The following is a 19,227-nucleotide window of genomic DNA, read 5'->3' as shown; positions in this document are numbered from 1 at the left end:
ATCAATTCATTGCATACAAATGACTGGTCGGGGGACTCGCCGTGAATACAGCACACTTCAATGAGAGCACGTTCCAACAGTACCATGTGAAGAGAGACAAGAGTAAGACAGAGAAAAAGGAGATGGGGAAAGAAAGAGAAAGGAGAGAGAGGAGATGACTTAGAGAAAGGAAGGGGAAAAGATCGAGATGAAGAGGAAGAGAGGAAGGCATAAAGAGAGAGAAGAGAGAGGGAAGGGGAAGAGGCTGGAGGAGATTGTGACCGAAAAAAAAAAGACAGAAAAAAGGATTGGTAAGAACAGAAGAAAGAGGAGCGGGGAAAGGAGGACAGTGTGGAAGCCAGATAATAATAATAAGATAGAAAGAGCATGGGGAATGAATATTTAGTAAAGTTTTGACATCAGAATGTCAAAATGACATGTCTCTACAATCAGTCACTTATCATTCTAATCACAGGATTTTTAGTGTACCACACAGATTTAAAATAATGAATAAATAAAATGAAATAAAGAAATAATATACTAAAAGGGGGGGGGGTAAATGTCACAGGGGGATCAGAATGATGGTAACACAACATTTGCTCCTGCCACAATTGCTCAAGTCTTATTTTCTCCAAGGACTTAGGGTTAGGGTTAGGATTGTGATAGGATTCTAGGTTTAGTTTGATGTGAGGATTAGGGTTAGTATTATTATTATTGGTATTGGTATTGGTATTGGTATTGGCATTGGTATTGGAATTGGAATTGGAATTGGTATTGGAATTGGAGTTGGTATTAGTATTAGTATCAGTAGTAGTATTAGTATCAGTATTAGTATAAGTATTAGTATCAGTATTAGTATTAGTAGTAATAGTATCATTATTATCATTTATTCAGCCAAATGACAATGACAAAAACAGTTACATAACGTACATTCACAAAGAAATGGCACAGTTGATGTATAACACATACACAGTTGGCGTATAACACATACACAGTTGATGTATAACACATACACAGTTGGCGTATAACACCGAGTATGAACATGCAGGGCAGCAATACGTTTGCGAATCTTGAGCAGATTTACCCGAATTAGAGTTAAGAATTTGCAGTTACCATAACTACTAATAAAACACTGAGAACGAATTGGCTGTTATCTTTTTACCGCCATAGTAAATACAATTAGAGCTCACCAGAATCATACGAAGCTATATATGGAAATAAGAGCCCAGGAAGAAAGGAGGACCATGAAATCAAATATCTAACAGATTGGAAAAATTGGGCAGATTTGGAGAGAAAATAGTATGAACCACTCAGGAGAGCGAACAGGGAAAAAAGATGGAGAAGAGGGAGAGAAAATGAGAATGGGTAACAGACCGACTGACAGACAAGACAGACTGAGAAACAGATGGAAAGAGAGAGAGAGCGAGCAAGCAAGAAATAAATGAAGCATGCATGATCGAAAATTGAGAACCTTAGAGGGAATGAGAACGGGGAATAGAAGGAGCACTGCACAATTTTCATGGCTCAGTTCTAGTCAAGGTCATTGCGACTCTGTGGATGTCAACGCAATTGGTCACAAATCCGATCCATGAATTTCATCCCCAAGGAGGCCATTGATATCATTAACCAGATGACATCACAACAACAACAACAACAACAACAAAGAAATAAATGAAAATAAGTCCAAATTGATACAAATTGGCTCCTTGTAGGAAGGGGAAAAACTAGAGCAGGTATAATTTTTTGACATGAGATATATGGCAAAGCTCTGAAGTGAAACCGTGGCAAACCGCTTCCCGCAGCAGCGACCAACAGTTTCATATCTTCTGCTGATCAATGGCAGACACGATGGCATTTGGACAAAAATCCTGCTTTCACAGGAAGTTCAGTCTTGAGATTCATCTAACTCCTCTAAAACTATAAATTTGTGACCGTGCATCACAAAACCAACAAAACGTCGCACGCACTGATTTTGTGTGGGGACTTAAAATAGGTGAAATGGGTCAACCTTGCCAATCTTGAGTTTTTCATATTTTCTGAATGAGCAAGTCTGCTTCTACAGAATGCTATAATTTAGGATCATAAAACGAACAGGAAATTTTGTTTTTAGCCATTTTTTTTTCTTTTTTTTTGTGGAATAGTGTGATTAGATGCCTCTTATAGAATACCCTTTTCATTTCTTAAAAATCCCTGTACACACTCTTCACTTTCAACTCTATTAACTTCAGAAAGGATGATGCCAGTGCTTTTACAGTTAGCATTAATCATGGACAGAATGTGTTGATAAAGCATGCTTAATTTCTGCTTAATCTGATAATCCCTTCATTGTTGTTGCTCCAGTGGTTTACATCCTCTCTTTTTTTTTGTCCCATTCTTCGCACAACTAGCAAGGCTTGGTAAAGATTAAGCGCTTGAATAGAGCCTGTACTTCAAGCCTTGTTTCTCTGTTCACACTTACATATTTAGATAGGTTAGGAGAATCCATTTCAATTGATTTATACATCATTTCAAAGCTTAAAGTCTGCTCTTTCAGAATTTGCTCTTAACTAAAAATCCATGTCTGGTGACTTTTTGTTGGTTATGTAATGCAGGGTCACATATTGGATAGGGCTGTCCTATCATAAAATTATACATCAAAATTCTGTCTCTGCATAAGCTGAAGTGGCCCCTATTTGAGTTTTCAAAAGCATGAGGAAAAGCCGAGTGTCGAGTGAAGTCGATTCTTCAGATAAATCAGTGCCATTTGGGAATGCAAATGCCTGAAATTGCAGAGATTTATCTTCAGGTTTTGAACGGAAACACTGTGAGACCTTGAGAACAAAATGAAAATTTCCAACAATATTCTTCCCCACCACAGAGGTCTGTGGTTTGTCTGTCTGTTTGCAAAACAAATATATATATATGAATGGATTTGGACAAAATTTTACGGATCTGGATCCAGGTATTTGCGTTAATTTTTTTCAAAGATTCTTTATTATTGGAAAATATGGCAAACAAACATGGGAAATAGGTAAAAAAAAATGATGGAATTCAAGCTCTGTGTATTCGAGATGCATGCTCAAACTGTAGCAGGATACCAAGGTAGAGACACTAGAAAGGCTTCTTTGTTATTTCAGAAAAAGGGTTATTTCTAGCACGTGTGGAATGGGTGGAAATGAGCTGCTTGGTGGAGGTCGCGCTCTCCGAGTGCTTTTCTAGTCATCATTGTTTTGGAAAAATCTAAGGAAAATATAACATCCTTCAATCATTAGATTTTTTTTCAATTTCACGAGCACTTACCTGGCTCTATAACTGCACAAGGAATGAAAGGGATAATCAAAACTTCACATGATGAATGGACAGGTATGTTGCTACCATCAGCTCTCACTCATGATAAGTGCTTAAAAACGATCTGATGTTAAGGGAAAACTTGCCTGAACAAAATCACACATAAACAGTATGATACATGAATTATTAGCATAACACATAGGAATGGAACAAGTGTATACTTACAATTCAATAACTAAATATACATGCATCTTGTCTTCAAATATGTCCAGTAGCGCCACAATGTTTGGATGATCTATTCTGCAAACGTACAAAGAGAAAGAAAAGGAAGAGAAACAAAACAAAAAAGTGATGATATACAGTAAATCAGGGACATGCATGTGATAAATGCTTAAAAGGTCATTCATTATAATCATTTCATTGAAACTAGACTTTAAAAGGTAATTTTTAAAAGGAAAATATACAACTCTTTTCTTGAAAAATAAAATAATCTTTTCTTGAACTACAGAACCTCTTCATGTCCTACTGCTTCCTAGTTAGTGGACTTTACACAGGTTCCTCCATAGGACAAGGTACATTGCATTTCTTGCTTGTGCGTGACAAAATCACAACACTGGCCATGAAATTCTGATTGATACGGTCTTGCTAACCTATCAAAAGGAAAATGGTACTCTAAAAAGCTGTACCTCACAAGCATCAACATCAGAAGAGTTCTTATTAAAGAATATGGATGAACTCTCCTAGAACTTTTTTTTTTCACGCCATCCTCACTTTGGCAGAGAGCAACTTCCTAAACTGTTTAAACATCACTTTTGCTCTTATAACATTTAAACTTTGATTGGTTCAGCTAGGAATATGAAAGCTGTTACTAAAACATCTCCACATACTTTATGAAGCCATGAACCATCTCAATGTAACGAGAAATATACTTCTACAATGTCCTCTTGTAGGGAGACAGTCCACTCCTATTCTGTAGCCTGAACAATGTATGATCATAACAGTGTAGTATTATCTTTACTATTAATAAATTGTTCAAACACTTGGGAGGATAATTTTGAAAGTGAACCAAACTAATAGAATACAGAACATATCTACAGAGCACGGTATGAACTGGGCAAAAGTGGAGATAAGATTAATACAAAAATGACAAATATCCCGAAAAACTGTGTGACTTGTTTTTTGTGATTTCTTTCTTGCAGCGGTAAAATAAAGAAAAATATGTTAAAGGGAATTTCATCCCACTTTCCCATGGTGCAAATATGAGAATTACAATTCAAACACTCCAAGGCCGAGCGTAATCTGCCTTCAAAAATATCAGCTCTGGAGCAAAGTTTGCATAATATCGCAAGAGTTCTGGGGAGAGGAGTGCCTCTTCCGCTCCATGACAAGCAAAAGAAGAGTGATATATCTCTTGAGTGGAGGGTTTAACCCTGGGATATGACAAAAAGAGGAGATAAATTCATGGTCTCAATGCAAAACCACTTCACAGTTTGGAACAAGAGAGAGAGAGGGGGGGGGTATGGGGGGAGTGGAATGTGGAGGGTATAGAGAATCAGAGTTTGCCATAGTGCAAGTTGCGGGTCACGACAAAGCACCGCCGGACGATGGCGATGATGCTATCCTAAGATGACAGATTCGCTGGTGCATCACAATATTTCCCCCTCTCCCTCTCTTTCTCTCTCTTTCTCCATCTACCTATCTATCTTTCTCTTCCTCCAAAAGGCGGAGTGTCAACTGACTGCAAAATGAGCGAGCCAATAAAACGGGGGCGCTCGGCGCACAGCAAGTCTCAATGCATTCCAGCATCCGAATCAATATCATGGATTACAAGATGGACGAGAGCGAGAAAAGGAGGGGGGGGGGGAGAGGGACAACTAGAACAGAGATGGAGTATAACAGGATAGCAAGAGACAAAACATCTCAGATTCCTGCCAAATTTCAAATTATACTTTGAGATCTTTTTACCTATCTGGTCAAATAGAATCATAATAGTGTCCTGATTTTCCGTGACCTATTTTTCTCTCCTCCCTATCTCTTTACCTGATCCTTCCTCATCGATTTCTCTTGTTTCTTATTGAGTCCTTCCAAATAAACATGTTCATCTCATATAACTATTTTCCAATTCCAACATCCCTGCTGTACATCTGCTAATAACATTTCATTATTACCTTTGCTGAGGGGTGTGTGTTTTTCTACTGTTTAGTTTAGCTTGTTTTGGTGGGCTTTTTGTTATTGTTTTCGTTTGTTTGGTGTGGGTTTTTTTTTTTTGCTTATCTACTAGCAATAGTACTCAAGAAAGTATAAAAGGATTCTGACAAAATTTTCAAGAAAGGTACGATGTGATTAAAGGAACAGGTGATTAGCTGTTGATAGCAATCCAAATCATGACCTGGATCCTGGATTTTTTTTATTTATTGTTTTTGGTCAGAGGATGTTCCTCTGGGAGCAGTTTATACTTTTGTGGTTGTGGTTGTGGTTGTGGTTGTGGTTGTGGTTGTGGTTGTGGTTGTGGTTGTGGTTGTGGTTGTGGTTGTGGTTGTGGTTGTGGTTGTGGTTGTGGTTGTGGTTGTGGTTGTGGTTGTGGTTGTGGTTGTGGTTGTGGTTGTGGTTGTGGTTGTGGTTGTGGTTGTGGTTGTGGTTGTGGTTGTGGTTGCGGTTGCGGTTGCGGTTGCGATTGCGATTGCGATTGCGATTGTGATTGTGACTGTGATCGTTCTCACTTGCTCTACTGGCCTGGCATCAAACAGGTAACATGCAAACCCTTCATGGGCATTTCCCGGCGATCCCAATAACTGTCAGACCCTACTTTTTTAAACAGATTGGATGCACACATGCATATGTAGTAGTTCAATACATCATGAAAGTACATGGACAAGCTTGATTCTAATATTTCTTAACATAAACACAAATTGTGTCAGACAAAGGGAAAAACATTGATTCCCACTGGCAGAAGATGGAATCTTGCCAATCTGCTACCATACTGCGTCACCTATTATGCCCACACGAAACCCTATTCAAAACTTATTTGGCATTCCTGCTGAATGTTCCAATACCTGCTCCTGCATGATATACACACAGAAAATGAGATGATATGGGGTCTGTTGGGGATCAGCATCCCTACGGAAAACACAAGATTTATTTAAAGAAAACATTGCCCATTCTACTATCCAGCTTTCCGGTGAAACAGATTATGGAAAGGACGCTTCATGCCTCCGTCTGGCAAAAAGACAACAAATTGTAGAACATGGCGTGACGTAAGAGAGTTGGATCACATCCGGGAGAGGTTCCGCGTCTCTCTCCTGCATGGCAGAGGAGAGCGAAGAGCCTCAAGGAAGCAGAATTGCCATTGAAGGGTGTCCCTCTCTGCGAGGCAGGCAAGGTCCTCTCCCTGTGTGGTGCTGACGTCACCACCAGATCATCCACACGCAGAACAAACCCGCTGCCCTCCCCCCACCCCCAAACCAGCCTCGCCGTCCGCTCGTATACAAATTTACTCCCGGCGGCGGGAGTCGGTTCGACGTAAATCAATGCACGGGAGGCATAACGGAAACACAGGTAGTCACTTAATCCAAGGGTATGATCCAATTTCGGCGTTTGTAATCTTGGGCCAAGAGGAAGTCACGTACGTTGAGCAGGACTCTCAAAAGAAAATGATTGCTTCGCTGTTTGACGTTCACAGATACCTGTAATGTCATGCATCATTCCCTGTGAGCTATTCTCCTTCTACCCCTTCTCCTTTCCCCTACCCCTCTACACATGCCCTATGAAAACAGTGAGAAATAGCAAAACAGGATTCCGTAAAGTGCAATTATCTCGACAAGAGTGGCCTGTCACGTCTTACCTACATACATGTAGTCACATACTGAGAAAACAGTATTATGTGGGCTAATTCTGACGTTTTTCACACAAGAGATGCCCATATATTTCTTCACCGCAATTCATTTTCACAGCATACTACAAACATATTTCCCACCATACCTTTACCCGTTGAAGACGAGTAACCGAGTCTACTCGGGCAGGTGTCTATGGGAAATGCGTGTTGCAGCAAAATCAGCCCATCCTCAATGGGTTAATGAGCGAGTGGGTTTGGGATAAGACAAAACAAACAAACACACAAACAAAAATTACCACACATTAACCAGCAAGTGGGCTTTGGAAAAGACAAAGAACAAAACAGTTGCCTAAATTGAATGAGTTACCTTTCCAGAAAACAAAGCAAAAATCACATGGTCTATGGCCCCACATACAAATTCCCTTAATTTTACACAGTGGCTATACTAAACTATCTTTCCTTTGTCTTACTGAGTGCATTTTGTTTGTTTCATTCTTGATATTCTTACTAGATTAAGCACAGTGCATTGTGAAATGGATAATTGTTGTTAGGAGGGGCAAGGGCCTGCTTCATTTTAATTTCTGCAATTCTGAAAAACAGCACAATTAGATTGCTTTGAAAAAAAAAAAAACCTCTTACATACATCTGTAGTGTTATGGTTCATATTTCCTTAATATAGTAAATAGTCAGGATCTTTATACAACAAAACATAACCGAATGGTAGCAGATTCATTTTGGCAAGATGAATGCAGAGAAAAACGAGAGACGAGAAAAGAAATGAAAATACAGAAAGAGAAATCCCCCCCCCCCCAATTGGCTGCTCACTCATTGATGATGTCACAAGCATTTGATGAGGGAAAAAGCAATCAATTGCAAAAATCAACACACCCTGTCTGTCACTGCACACTGGCCACACCTGTGGTCGTTTTGCGAATCAACAAACGCTTATCCATCTTGAGGATTTCACACATGCTGACTCCAATCAGTGTCTGACATTTAGCGGTACATGAGCGAAACAGAGAGAGAAAAAAAAAACAAAAACAAATGGGGAAGATATGGCTCAATGATTTTTTTTTTGTTGTTGCATTAATCATCCAACAGAAACATGATCATGCCTTGATGGATAATACCAACAAAGTACAATCCTGTGTAAATGCATTATTAACACCCCATATCAAGGTAGTTATAGAATGAATCGGGCAGTCATTTGAACCATCATATATGCAATTTTCGTGCAAGAATGATATTTTGAGATAATTGCATTTGAAGTCTACCCATTTTTCAATCATGATTGCAATTCTTTTGTCTGGCATTTCCAATTATCTTTTGTAATACGTCAGCCTTTAATTCTTACTGAGACTTAAATTCTTACTGAGACTTAAATTCTTACTGTAACATGTGATGTTTTCATCGTATTGCATTGTTAGGAAATATGCAAGAAATCGCAAGAGAGCAACATGTGTGTTTTTTTTTCGGTCCACAAAGACCATTGTCACTTAACATGTGTGTCTCCCTGATATGACAGTTTAGTTCACTGTGCATACAGTTCTTGTGGTCATTGAACCATCATATATCACTAATATTGCACGTAAAGTCAATGCACCGGATATATGACTATTTGGTTGACTGCACGCAGTATGTTTGCAGTCACCCAAACCATCATATATGGTAGAGGCTGGCATATTGCTGTTTTTTGACATGCACATCTATGGGGGAAAGTAATTTGCAGAACAAAATGAAATAAGACTCTATAAAAGTGATAAATGTACACAAAAATCACGCCAAATTAGAAACTTAAAATTTCATGATATGTATAACAGATCATCCAAGTGCTATCGAAATGACTGAAACTCTCAAAATCGAAAATTTGACAGAAATGGGGATATATGACGATTTGAATGACCACTGATGAAATGTTGCTACTCCAGAATCATTGACAAAAAAACAACAACAAACAAACAGAAATGAATGGACAGTGTAAAAGTGTAGGGAACCATCTTAATGATCACCATATACATGAGTCTTTGATAGGTGTACATGTTGTGCATGTTATTCACACAATAAGGCTCTCTTCTGGTCATGGAGGAAATATCTAACTACTCAGTGAGGATTCATCCTTAAAAGAATGTAAGTTCACGCTGCGCAATTGCCATTTGAATTAGAACCAAGGTAACAACCATGGAAGCTATACAGTGATTGATAGGGTTCAGGATTTTGAGCATTTCGACACTGAAAATAAATGCACATAAAAAAACACCACAATTACCTGAGAAATGTGTACACATTGTACACATGCGCACACTTTGTACACATGTGCACACTTTGAATACATAAGGCCATAGCACCAGAGAGACAAGTGCCATTGAATGCAGTTCACTACATTACTATCTACTGAAGATAGTATATTACATGAGTTACAAGCTAAAAGGAAAAAGTTCACACAGGCATACCAGCCAAACCAGGAACACTTTACCTCTTCCCCATTGTTTTTTTTTTCTTTCAGAAGGTTTCACATACGCAAACACATGAGCAAAATGTTATGCCCTAAAGGCTAGGCTTTCCATTGAACAACTGCTAATCAATTACATGTATCAGCTACGTGCGAATTAAAAGGCCATTAACAAATCAATCTATTCAAATATCAATCTGCCACACTCCATTAAAAGACATGGTCATGATGAGCCAAGCAACCATGAAGCTCACAACATATCAACTGCTAAATTCCCCGTTTGATTCCCCCAACTCCAATTGTGCACAGACTGGAATTCCCAAATGGTTGGTCCGGAACATTTTCCGCTAATAAAAATGGTCGACCTTTTCGTTAATTAAGAGACGCTGAGTGTTTATCTCTGCTGTAGCGGTGATGGGGGGGGGGGGGGTATGTAGAGGAGCGGAGTGTAGCCTTCCAGTAGGACGAGTTAATCACGAAATGTCGCATGACCTTCCGCATTTAATAAATGATGCGTGATTACATATATTCAATGTCAGAAGATGCCTTAGTTTTGCTTGGGTAGCTCGAGCCTATATGTCGCAAAGGTTGAGGCAGCGTTGCTTCTGGTAACTGAATCAATATATCGGGAGCAATATGGCAATGGCTGCAAGAAAATGAAAGAAGGCAGATGTTTGAGAAGCTGCAATGAGGAATGTGACTGACATGCATTTCTTGTTCTGGGGGGCGGTTTCATCAATTTAGTCAGCACTGACAAGTTGTCAGTCACTGACAATTTCAGCAAAATCCTTGGTTTTGATTGGCTGAGATGCTCTGGTCACTGACTGTTACTATGGTTATTGTCAGAGACTGACAACTTGTCAGCGCTGACTAACTTGATGAAACACCACCCCCCCCCCCCCCCGAACATTATGTAACAGTTGATTTTGTTTTAAAAAGTCATCCTGTGTCCATTTTTCTTTTCACGATTACCTCACCTACTGACATCATGAATTGTCATTGCAATTTAAATAGTAATGGAATCTAATCAAGATTTACTGATTTGCTTCTATTTAACCATCTTGCCTTTTTCAATTTCAACTATCTCTGTATTCCTGCTTGTGTGGACATGGTAATTCAATCAAATCTGTTTAAATCTTGAAAATATTATTTTCAGAAAGAGAAATGAAAGACACACAAGTCAACAGTTGTATGAGGCACTACAGTTTCCCTCCATGGAATGACTATTATAGCTTCCTGTATTTCATATCTGTTTGTTACGTGCCCTACACTCCACTCTATACATAATACACAGAGGGCAAGTATGCATGTTTCATTCACTATGGGGTATACACCAATGGAAGACTATGAAATGTTGAGGCCGCTGCACAGACCACAATTTTACATATTCAGATTTTATGTATACATGTTTTTCTAGTGATTGTTCTAGACAACCTGAAAGCTTGTCCGAGGTTTGCTGGCCCAACATAGCAACAGCTAATGTATGCAAACTGAATTCTAAGTATTCAAAAGTGTTTTGAGGTACAAATTAATACGTCAGGACAAACGAAGCATCCATATATTTCAATCTGGTAGTAGACCGGTCTATTCATAGAATGCTATGATGTAGTACTGCACTGTATATCCACCCTTCTATGGTTTCTGTAGTGCATGGTCCAACTGGTAAACACAGAAAGGCAATATACTTGTGGAGGCTATAATCTTGGAAAGATTTCGATCTTGTTTGATGCATGCATGACACTAAAGACTGATGTACTGTGGTGGCTGCGAAAGGTGACTATTTGTAGCACAGGTGGCACACACGTTGTTACATATACCTGACTCAAGCAGCTTGTGTCTAACATCTTCAACCAGATTACACCATGTTCAAGTATAATTTCGACATCTTTCTTCCACAGACAAAATAACCGCACAGCGAACTTTGTGTTTGCTGCTCACAGTATTGTAGTCTACAGATCCTTTCTTTGTAGGTCTACCTCATTTCCCAAGACTTGAATCTGAGACTATACAGAGTGAAGGCAACTGGCATTGTATCAACCGTCTTAGAGGTGAAATGATTTCAGAAAACTGAAACACAAGGTTGATATAATTTCAAGTCAAACTATTCATCACAAAAAGCTATGACAAACACCTTTATTTCCTTTCTGTTGCCTTTTCATGTTACAAAAAAAAAATCCACTCTATGCTCATGTATGGGTGCATCTAAAAATCACACTACAATCAATCACACAGTAGGTCTACACTATGTGTTAGTCAACTAACACTAATAAAATTAAGAAGATTTAAGGTCTCACATCATAAGTGTTCCCAGAACTGTATTTTATATCACTCACACTAACATACATAAACACTGCACTGTAGAAATGGCATTCCAATCTGTAGGATGGCATCACAACATCTGCTTTCCATGCTCAACAATCATTTCTATGACATTTGGTCTGCAGTGGCATATATTGCAAACTTGCCCTTGAATACTGAATATAAAGAAGTAGAGTCCAGTTAACTAAAAACGGGAAGATTGTATGATGTTTATGATAGCTCCTCTGTAGGCTGCTGCACACAAGTTCAACCCACTCAGCCAAATTCTACTCATGGTACAGCACAAAAAGAGACGGCTAGAGTGCATTTTTCAACTCCTTCATATGTTGTCACTGAGATATCTCCCTCCTTATAATTACACATCTCTGTCTAGCCCCTGGATATCAAGTTGCCATGACAACCACAGCTTGGTGGGACAGTGGAGCAGAATGTATCTAATCTTGATGACCCATTTTCTTGTGGACCGCTTTTCTCTCCGCTCTCTTGTAACCAGCCCTTGTTCGTTCCCCCTCCCCCCCCCCCCCCTCATTATCAATCCCACTCACTCTCTTCAACCCCCGCCCCTCATCTCTCCCTCTCCCTCGCTATCCCTCTTTCCCATCCATGCTATCTTCCGTGCTGGCAGGACAACATCATTTTTGTGATGCTATCTAGTTTTCGGTGTACCTGCAGCTGATCACACAAGTCGCCAAGAAATGAAAAAGCCAAAGCACGGCAAGAAGGGAATTACATTTAATTTTTTTCTCCCCCCCCCCCCCCCTCTCTGCACAACTGTCCAATGTCCACTTGAAAAATAGATACACAGTGACATGAACTCTCTTAAATGTTCCAATTCGCTCGGTTCTGATGAATATTCACGGATGTTAAACATACTCATAAGGTTGGACGTGAATCAGTTCGTCTCTCCGCTAAAAGGTGCTATCACGGAGGGAGGCATGCGGTGAAACCTGGGTTTGGAATTGGCCGAAACTGTGGTTTCCAGATTTGTCAAGCCAGCACGGCTGAAGGTGCGGACTGAAGCATGATAAAATGTTTTTCAAGCAGTACGTGGAAACCACAGAAATTTTCTACATTTTCCCCAGTCCCAAAAACCTCACCATTTGCAGCACTTGACGAGAATAACAATCATGACAAAACCAATGATCCAACGCATTGCTAAAAATATTCTCAATACTGCCAAGGTCCTCCGATTCAATTTTCCTCCCTAAACCTTGTCTCTGCTCCCTGCTCACAATTCCCTTTTACTGTTTTTTTTTTTCTGTCTATCTGTAACCTCCCTAATTTTAGCATTCTCAATATTTCACTGATCTACTGTATATGTTTGCAATCTCTTTCTTCTCTTGTTTTCTCCCCCTCTCCCCCTCCCTCTAACTGTATTCCTTTTATCTCAAACACAATCTAATGACCAAAATTTCAATCACTCTAGTGGTAATTGGGCAGTGGAGCTCATAAATCCTCCATCACCTAAAGTACACAAAATTAGGCCCATACGTCCAAACTGCAATTTTCTTCATGCAACACCGGCAATTGAGGGTCAAAATTCTTTCTGCGGCCTCAGTACAAGACAGAAAGTAAAAGAAAAACAAAAAAACAATAGTGCTGGCTGTGTCAGTGATATTGATAACAACGAGTAAACGAAATTAGTCTGGAAATTGCAATACTTGTGATTAAGTATTTGCCTTGTATCACAGTAACCACTGTCACAACAACAACAACAAGCACACAAAGTGCAGCTGATAAAGCCTTAGCTTACTTTCATGAAAATGTACAACACATCTCCAACTGTCATTATGCATGCCTCCTCACATTGTAAATGAATTGCTGTGACTATCAGAATATTGTTTTGCAAGGAATTGTCAATGGCATATTTCATGCTACAATGACCAGGGTTGATCCTCGAAAAGGTAAGAAAGAAAGTTCCAATATTTCAGTTCACCTGACCCATTGCCTTCAATGACTTTATGATGGCTTCTAACCCACTTAATTTCAATAGTCAAAATGAGGACTCACAAATACCATGATCATCACATGTTCAAAAGGAAGTAAACAGACAGTTAATCATTCATGTTTAAATTTTGTGTTCCTCACATGTTTGTTGATTTTTGTGTTGTTTTTTGTTTTGTTATTTTTTTTCTTTGTCCCTGTGAAAGAGATTAAGACAATCACATTGTAGTAATGCAATTTCTGCTTTGCTATTAAACGAATCGCATCTTGTACAAGGAGGGAATAGATTCATTTCCTCACTTTTTGTTTTTTTGATGTACAAAATGTGTACACGTAACCTACTAAGAAATTCTGCAACAGCCACGAAAGTCTGTGTGCAAAGACAAACTCTTGAAGTAAAATTTAGTGTTCAACCACAAAGACTATTTCATTTGTATTCTTCCCGGGATTCAACCACAAACAAACAAACAATAAAAAAGGTATCCCAAGAACATGAAGCAGGTGTAAAGAAGACCACAATCCTTGCCTTCAGGACACGGAGCCACAGAACCTTGAACTCTAGGGGATTAATCTTGGGGTTGGATTCAATCTATGGGCACCACCTGCCTGGGAAATTATTACAAGTGCAATCGGCATTGTGCAGGCCATGCTTCCAGAGGCAGAAAGGGCTTGGGGGGGGGGGGGGGGGAGGATGAAGATCGGTTTGGAGTGCTCTTTGTTTTTCAGACTAACTTCTAATTGATCCAGATATTGACTCATATTGTAAAGTACTGTAATACCAGATATACTCGCAGTAAGAAACTTTCGTGATTGGAGCCAACAGCCTTATTCGCAGCATGAAATTTTCACTAAACGCTGCCAGCATTCAATGTACCATGTACTTTTGCGAATCTTGGCTCCTCACAAAATTCATGTAAGTTTCATGCAAGCAAGGTCTTCTGGTTGTACAGTCATTTCTTCTCATCAGTAAATGCATTTCTTGTTTATTTCACGAATCTTGGCTTCTCACAAAATTCATAAGTCTTATGTAAGCAAAAATTTCTGGGTTTACGGTCATTTCTTCTCATCGCTCAATGCTTTTCTTGTTTATTGACAGTACCCCACACTGGCATAACCCTATCCCACCCTACCTCACCACATCAACTTATTCCAATCACCTCATAGCAACCCACTCCCAGCATTCGAAACTTTTCAATGCTCACCCTGGTCCATCCACACTGTGCTAAAATCTATGAGCATTTGTCCCGGTCTAGCGAAAACGTAAATATCACTCTGTCTCAACACCGTTTGACACATGGTGTGTTTACGTGATTCCCCATCGTAGATGATGGGCATATATTTGGACAGTAAGCAGGCTGCAGCGCCACCATTCAAAACTGCGGAATGGCTACAAGACGGCCTGGATACAAGACGGCCCCGTGCTCCGCAGATCTCTGCCTCGTATCAGTCAAGACATCTGGCCAGAGATGAGCTGCGATCCAACAAATAGCTCTATCAACACAAACACTCGATAATTTGGTGATATGTGCGAGCTAAACAGGACAGGCCTAATTACAGCAGTGATTGGCATGTGGTGTTCAACCCTTCGAATAAGTTCTGGTCCAGATGAGGAGTGCATCTAGTCATCCCGACTTAGGGAGCATCTCAGCAAATGTCATCCACTCTAGGACTTTCTTGCAATTGACTGTAAAGCGATTACTTAGTTCAGTTGCAGTTTGGACGTATCTGTTGGACAGAACTAACACTGTTCATTTGAGTAACGAATTCTGTGTATAACTTCTACCACACCCCATGTTGACATACACCCACCAAATAAAATCATAAGTGTGGGACATATAGGGAAAACCAATATAATATGGATAGAAAGTTGTATATTTCAAGTAAATCTGGTAGGTATCTGGTTCCTTCTCTTTTTTCTCTCTACATAAATGAATGTACCACTTATGGTTATACAGCTTCACAGTAAATTGCCAATAACTGACTTCATTCCATAATAGATTAATACACCTATTACTTCATAACCTCTGAATAAACTTCATATATGAAGAATGAATATATATATGTGCAATTTTGAATTGAAACACTTACAATTTGAGAACTTCAAAGGAAAGCTCACCTTCCAGTAAATAAATCAAATCAAATGACAAAATGAACACAGCAGTCTAACAAGGAGAAAAGAATATTGAAGTACATTCCATTAATCTCTATCATTACATCTGGCAAACACAAAGTTTTAGCATCATGTCTTAAGAAAATGCGTACGGTACCTATCAAGTAGTTGGCTTTCTGTGGCCACAAATCAAACATCTGTTGACGAAGACAGGCCAGATTTTGAGAGTAGCCGAACGGTGATGTCATTGGTGGGAAAGCAGTACTGAACTTCTGTGTGTGGGTCAGGTAAAAAATTGAAGAATGAAGATGTCTGACAAGCATCTCCTCCTTTCCTGCCATTCATCTACGGTTTAAAGGGGCATTCCAGACAATTTTCATAATTTCACATCATGTAGTACACAAATCAACAGCTCCATGTATAGACTTGTGGAATTTATTGTGGTCCTTGAGCAGAGAAACCAATACTCTGAAAAATCTTAAACAAATTTCACTGAAGAGTGTTGTTGACATAGGAGCCTCACATTTTTCAGAAATGTAGCTATGAAATTCCATTACAATATTGCCTGCTTAACAAGTTCACCTGTGTAGAATCTATCAATGCCTTCTTCTTTTGTTCTGCTTCCTTGAGCCCCAACTCATGCATTCTTATGGTGAGGCCGCCATGTCATCATCCTTGTTCATTGCAATTATCCGTCGATGTTATAAATCACTGTAAATTCTGAAACTCTGTACTCAGTATAACTAATTTATAGTTGTTCAAATGTAAAAGTCTGAAAATCATCCAGAGGTCTCCTTTAAAGACCCGTAGCTTGCGGAGACAAGGGCGACGCGATTGAAATGATCTCCATTCACTGCCCATCGGGGTACATTCGAAAACCACGACTAGTACAGCCCCGCTAGAATAGAATCGCATGTGCGCTCATCAATAACGTTCTATTCTAGTCGAGTTTCTTTGGCTGTATGCATACCTACGCAGAGAGCAGTGATTAAGCTGTACACGTTTGATTCTTTACGGGGATTCTCAAATGTACCTGAACTGGGCCACCCTTCAACTTCATGGTACCCCCATGGCAACGTGTCTTTGAGAATAGCAAACGGAAATGCTCTTCTTCACTGCCCTTGAGATGAAAAATAGGTTGCAAGAAATACATGACTGTAAGGCTTACATCCTGTCTCTAGATATAGATGAAATGGATTGGAGGAGAATGTGTAGGATAAGATGAATAATTCACAGGGTAAACGGTGAATGTGAAGATTCAAGTTGATGCCAGCAAAACTGGGCCCTTTTTCTCACAGGTGAAGGGTAACCTTATTTCTTTTCCTCAATACTTCATGAATAAAAATGAAAGTTCCTCCTCCTCCTCCTCTCCTTCTCCCTAACATCCGCTAGTAAAGAGTAACTGTGTGTTTCTACCTCTAGAAAGTTGTTAGTTTATAACGTGCAGTTAAAGGGATGGTACAGTATTGGTGGAGATGAGAATTGGGCTTTTAACTTTTTGTGAGATACCAAAAAAACATAAATTTATGATATAGTACAGACCATACCATTTTAAGAGGAATTCAAAGTTTATTTGATGAAAATTGGATTGGGCATGACTGAAACATCCAAAAAACAAAGTAAAACAAAGCAATCGTAAAAAAGTGTAGGTCCCACACTTTATTAGAATCGCTCTGTTTTGGATATCTCGGCCACTTCAAAACCAATTGTCATCAAATAAACGTTGAATTCATCATAGAATTACATGCTCTTTCATATTTCATAAGAAGTTTGTCATTATCTCACACAAAAAAAAAAATGTTAGAAACCTAAAATTAGGTCTCAACAAAAACTATACGATCCCTTTAAGTTGTCCTGCACTCCTTCCTTTCTGTCTCTCCCCACCCCACTTCCCTCACCTTCAAGCAGCGTGCATCTGTACAGGTGGCAAAGTCTCTCTTCGTCTTCATCTTTTCCTCTCTTTTGTTTTTCTCTTGGAGGAGGAAAAGGGAAGAGAGAGGCCTACTGCACAGGGATGCCAACATCAGCACATCAAAATCAGGAAGTTCTGAGGAGTATGCAGTCAGAGAGACACTCTATAGCCCTGTTTTAACAGATCTTACCGCGACAACGTTGCAACAATTACATCCAGAGAACGCAATTCCTCTAAAATTCCAATAAAAGCACAGGAGAGAGCGATAGTACAGTTTTAAACAAACACACACCGAAAACCTTCCCTGAGTAGGTTTCAATAAAAGGGGATGTATCCACTGATATAACTACCACACCTACCAGCCAGCACTGCCTATTGTTCTAGATTGTGCACATACAATTTTTGCAATCCCTGATCTCAACCTTATAGAGATCAGTGCTTACAATCCATGCATGTGATCGATGCGTGGTGCATCAATCGTTCTCTGTCTGCAATGTTGCGCTAATTGCGGGTTGAGTGTATAAACCAATGTTTATATCGCAGTTGTGTTCTAATAGAAGGGGTGCCAGGGTAGCAGAGACTCCAACTCTCCCGTTTTCGACGGGAGATCTCCCGCCGAAAGCCCATCTTTGCAAAATCTCCCGTTCTCCCGCCCTGGCTCTGTGTCTCCCGGTGGAAAGGATTTCTTACTTATTGCTATCGTATGTTGAAAAAATAAGCCTTAGATAGCACTAGAGAACATCTAGAACCCTAGGAACTTCGCACACATCAACTTGGAGTCTCCCGTTTGCTAGGGGTTTCGGGCGGGACAATCTCCAGATCAGAAGGTGCTTGGGGTTGGAGTCTCTGGGGTAGTGTCACGGTAATGATAAGGTAATGCCAGGGTAGAATTTGGCAAAAATTACCGCGACAGCGTCCGAGCAATATTTTTTGAGGTGACTGTTTTAACAAGGAGGGTGAAAAAAGATTACCTTCATGTTATCCAGACATTGCTGCGGTAACTCTAATTTGAAAGGCTCGGCTAAAATGTCCACTGCAATCACCTCAATAGGTGAAAATTATTCAAACAATCATAGAGACTTTTACATTCGTTTTTCAGGATAGGGAGACATATTCAAGTTTTCAGTGAGCCTCGCCTGCACGATTCAGAGAAACTTGGCAGCTCTGACGGTGTTAACATCGACCACCATCCAGTCTTACGTGATGGTGTCATCCTATTTTGAGGGCAATGCATCTGAAACTGGATGCTGCAACTCGTGTGTCCTTCAGGGTGCGAGATATTCAAGATGGCCACAGACTATCTTAGCCACCAACGCATTGATAAGCTCTTTATAGACTTGCCAGTGAGAGGTCTAGAATTTCACTATGAATTGCATGAAATATTGAGTGACAGCAAAAATAGCGCCCACACTATC

The 19,227-nt window shown here is 39.7% G+C and overlaps 1 protein-coding gene across 1 annotated transcript in view; it reads right to left on the bottom strand.

The window, feature by feature from the left end:
* LOC139717315 (calcium/calmodulin-dependent protein kinase type 1D-like) overlaps nt 1-19,227 on the bottom strand; it is a 159,094-nt gene that overhangs the window by 68,547 nt on the left and 71,320 nt on the right. Inside the window, exon 3 of the mRNA XM_071628808.1 lies at nt 3,472-3,546. Within this exon, the coding sequence (XP_071484909.1) occupies nt 3,472-3,546 (75 nt within the window). The remainder of the gene's footprint in view (nt 1-3,471; nt 3,547-19,227) is intronic.

Source organism: Diadema antillarum, unplaced genomic scaffold, assembly GCF_040938485.1.
Source record: "Diadema antillarum isolate AM-2024a unplaced genomic scaffold, OU_Dant_1.0 scf00000074, whole genome shotgun sequence".
In the NCBI taxonomy this organism is placed as follows: domain Eukaryota; kingdom Metazoa; phylum Echinodermata; class Echinoidea; order Diadematoida; family Diadematidae; genus Diadema; species Diadema antillarum.
This window is presented reverse-complemented; position numbering and strand designations above follow the sequence as displayed.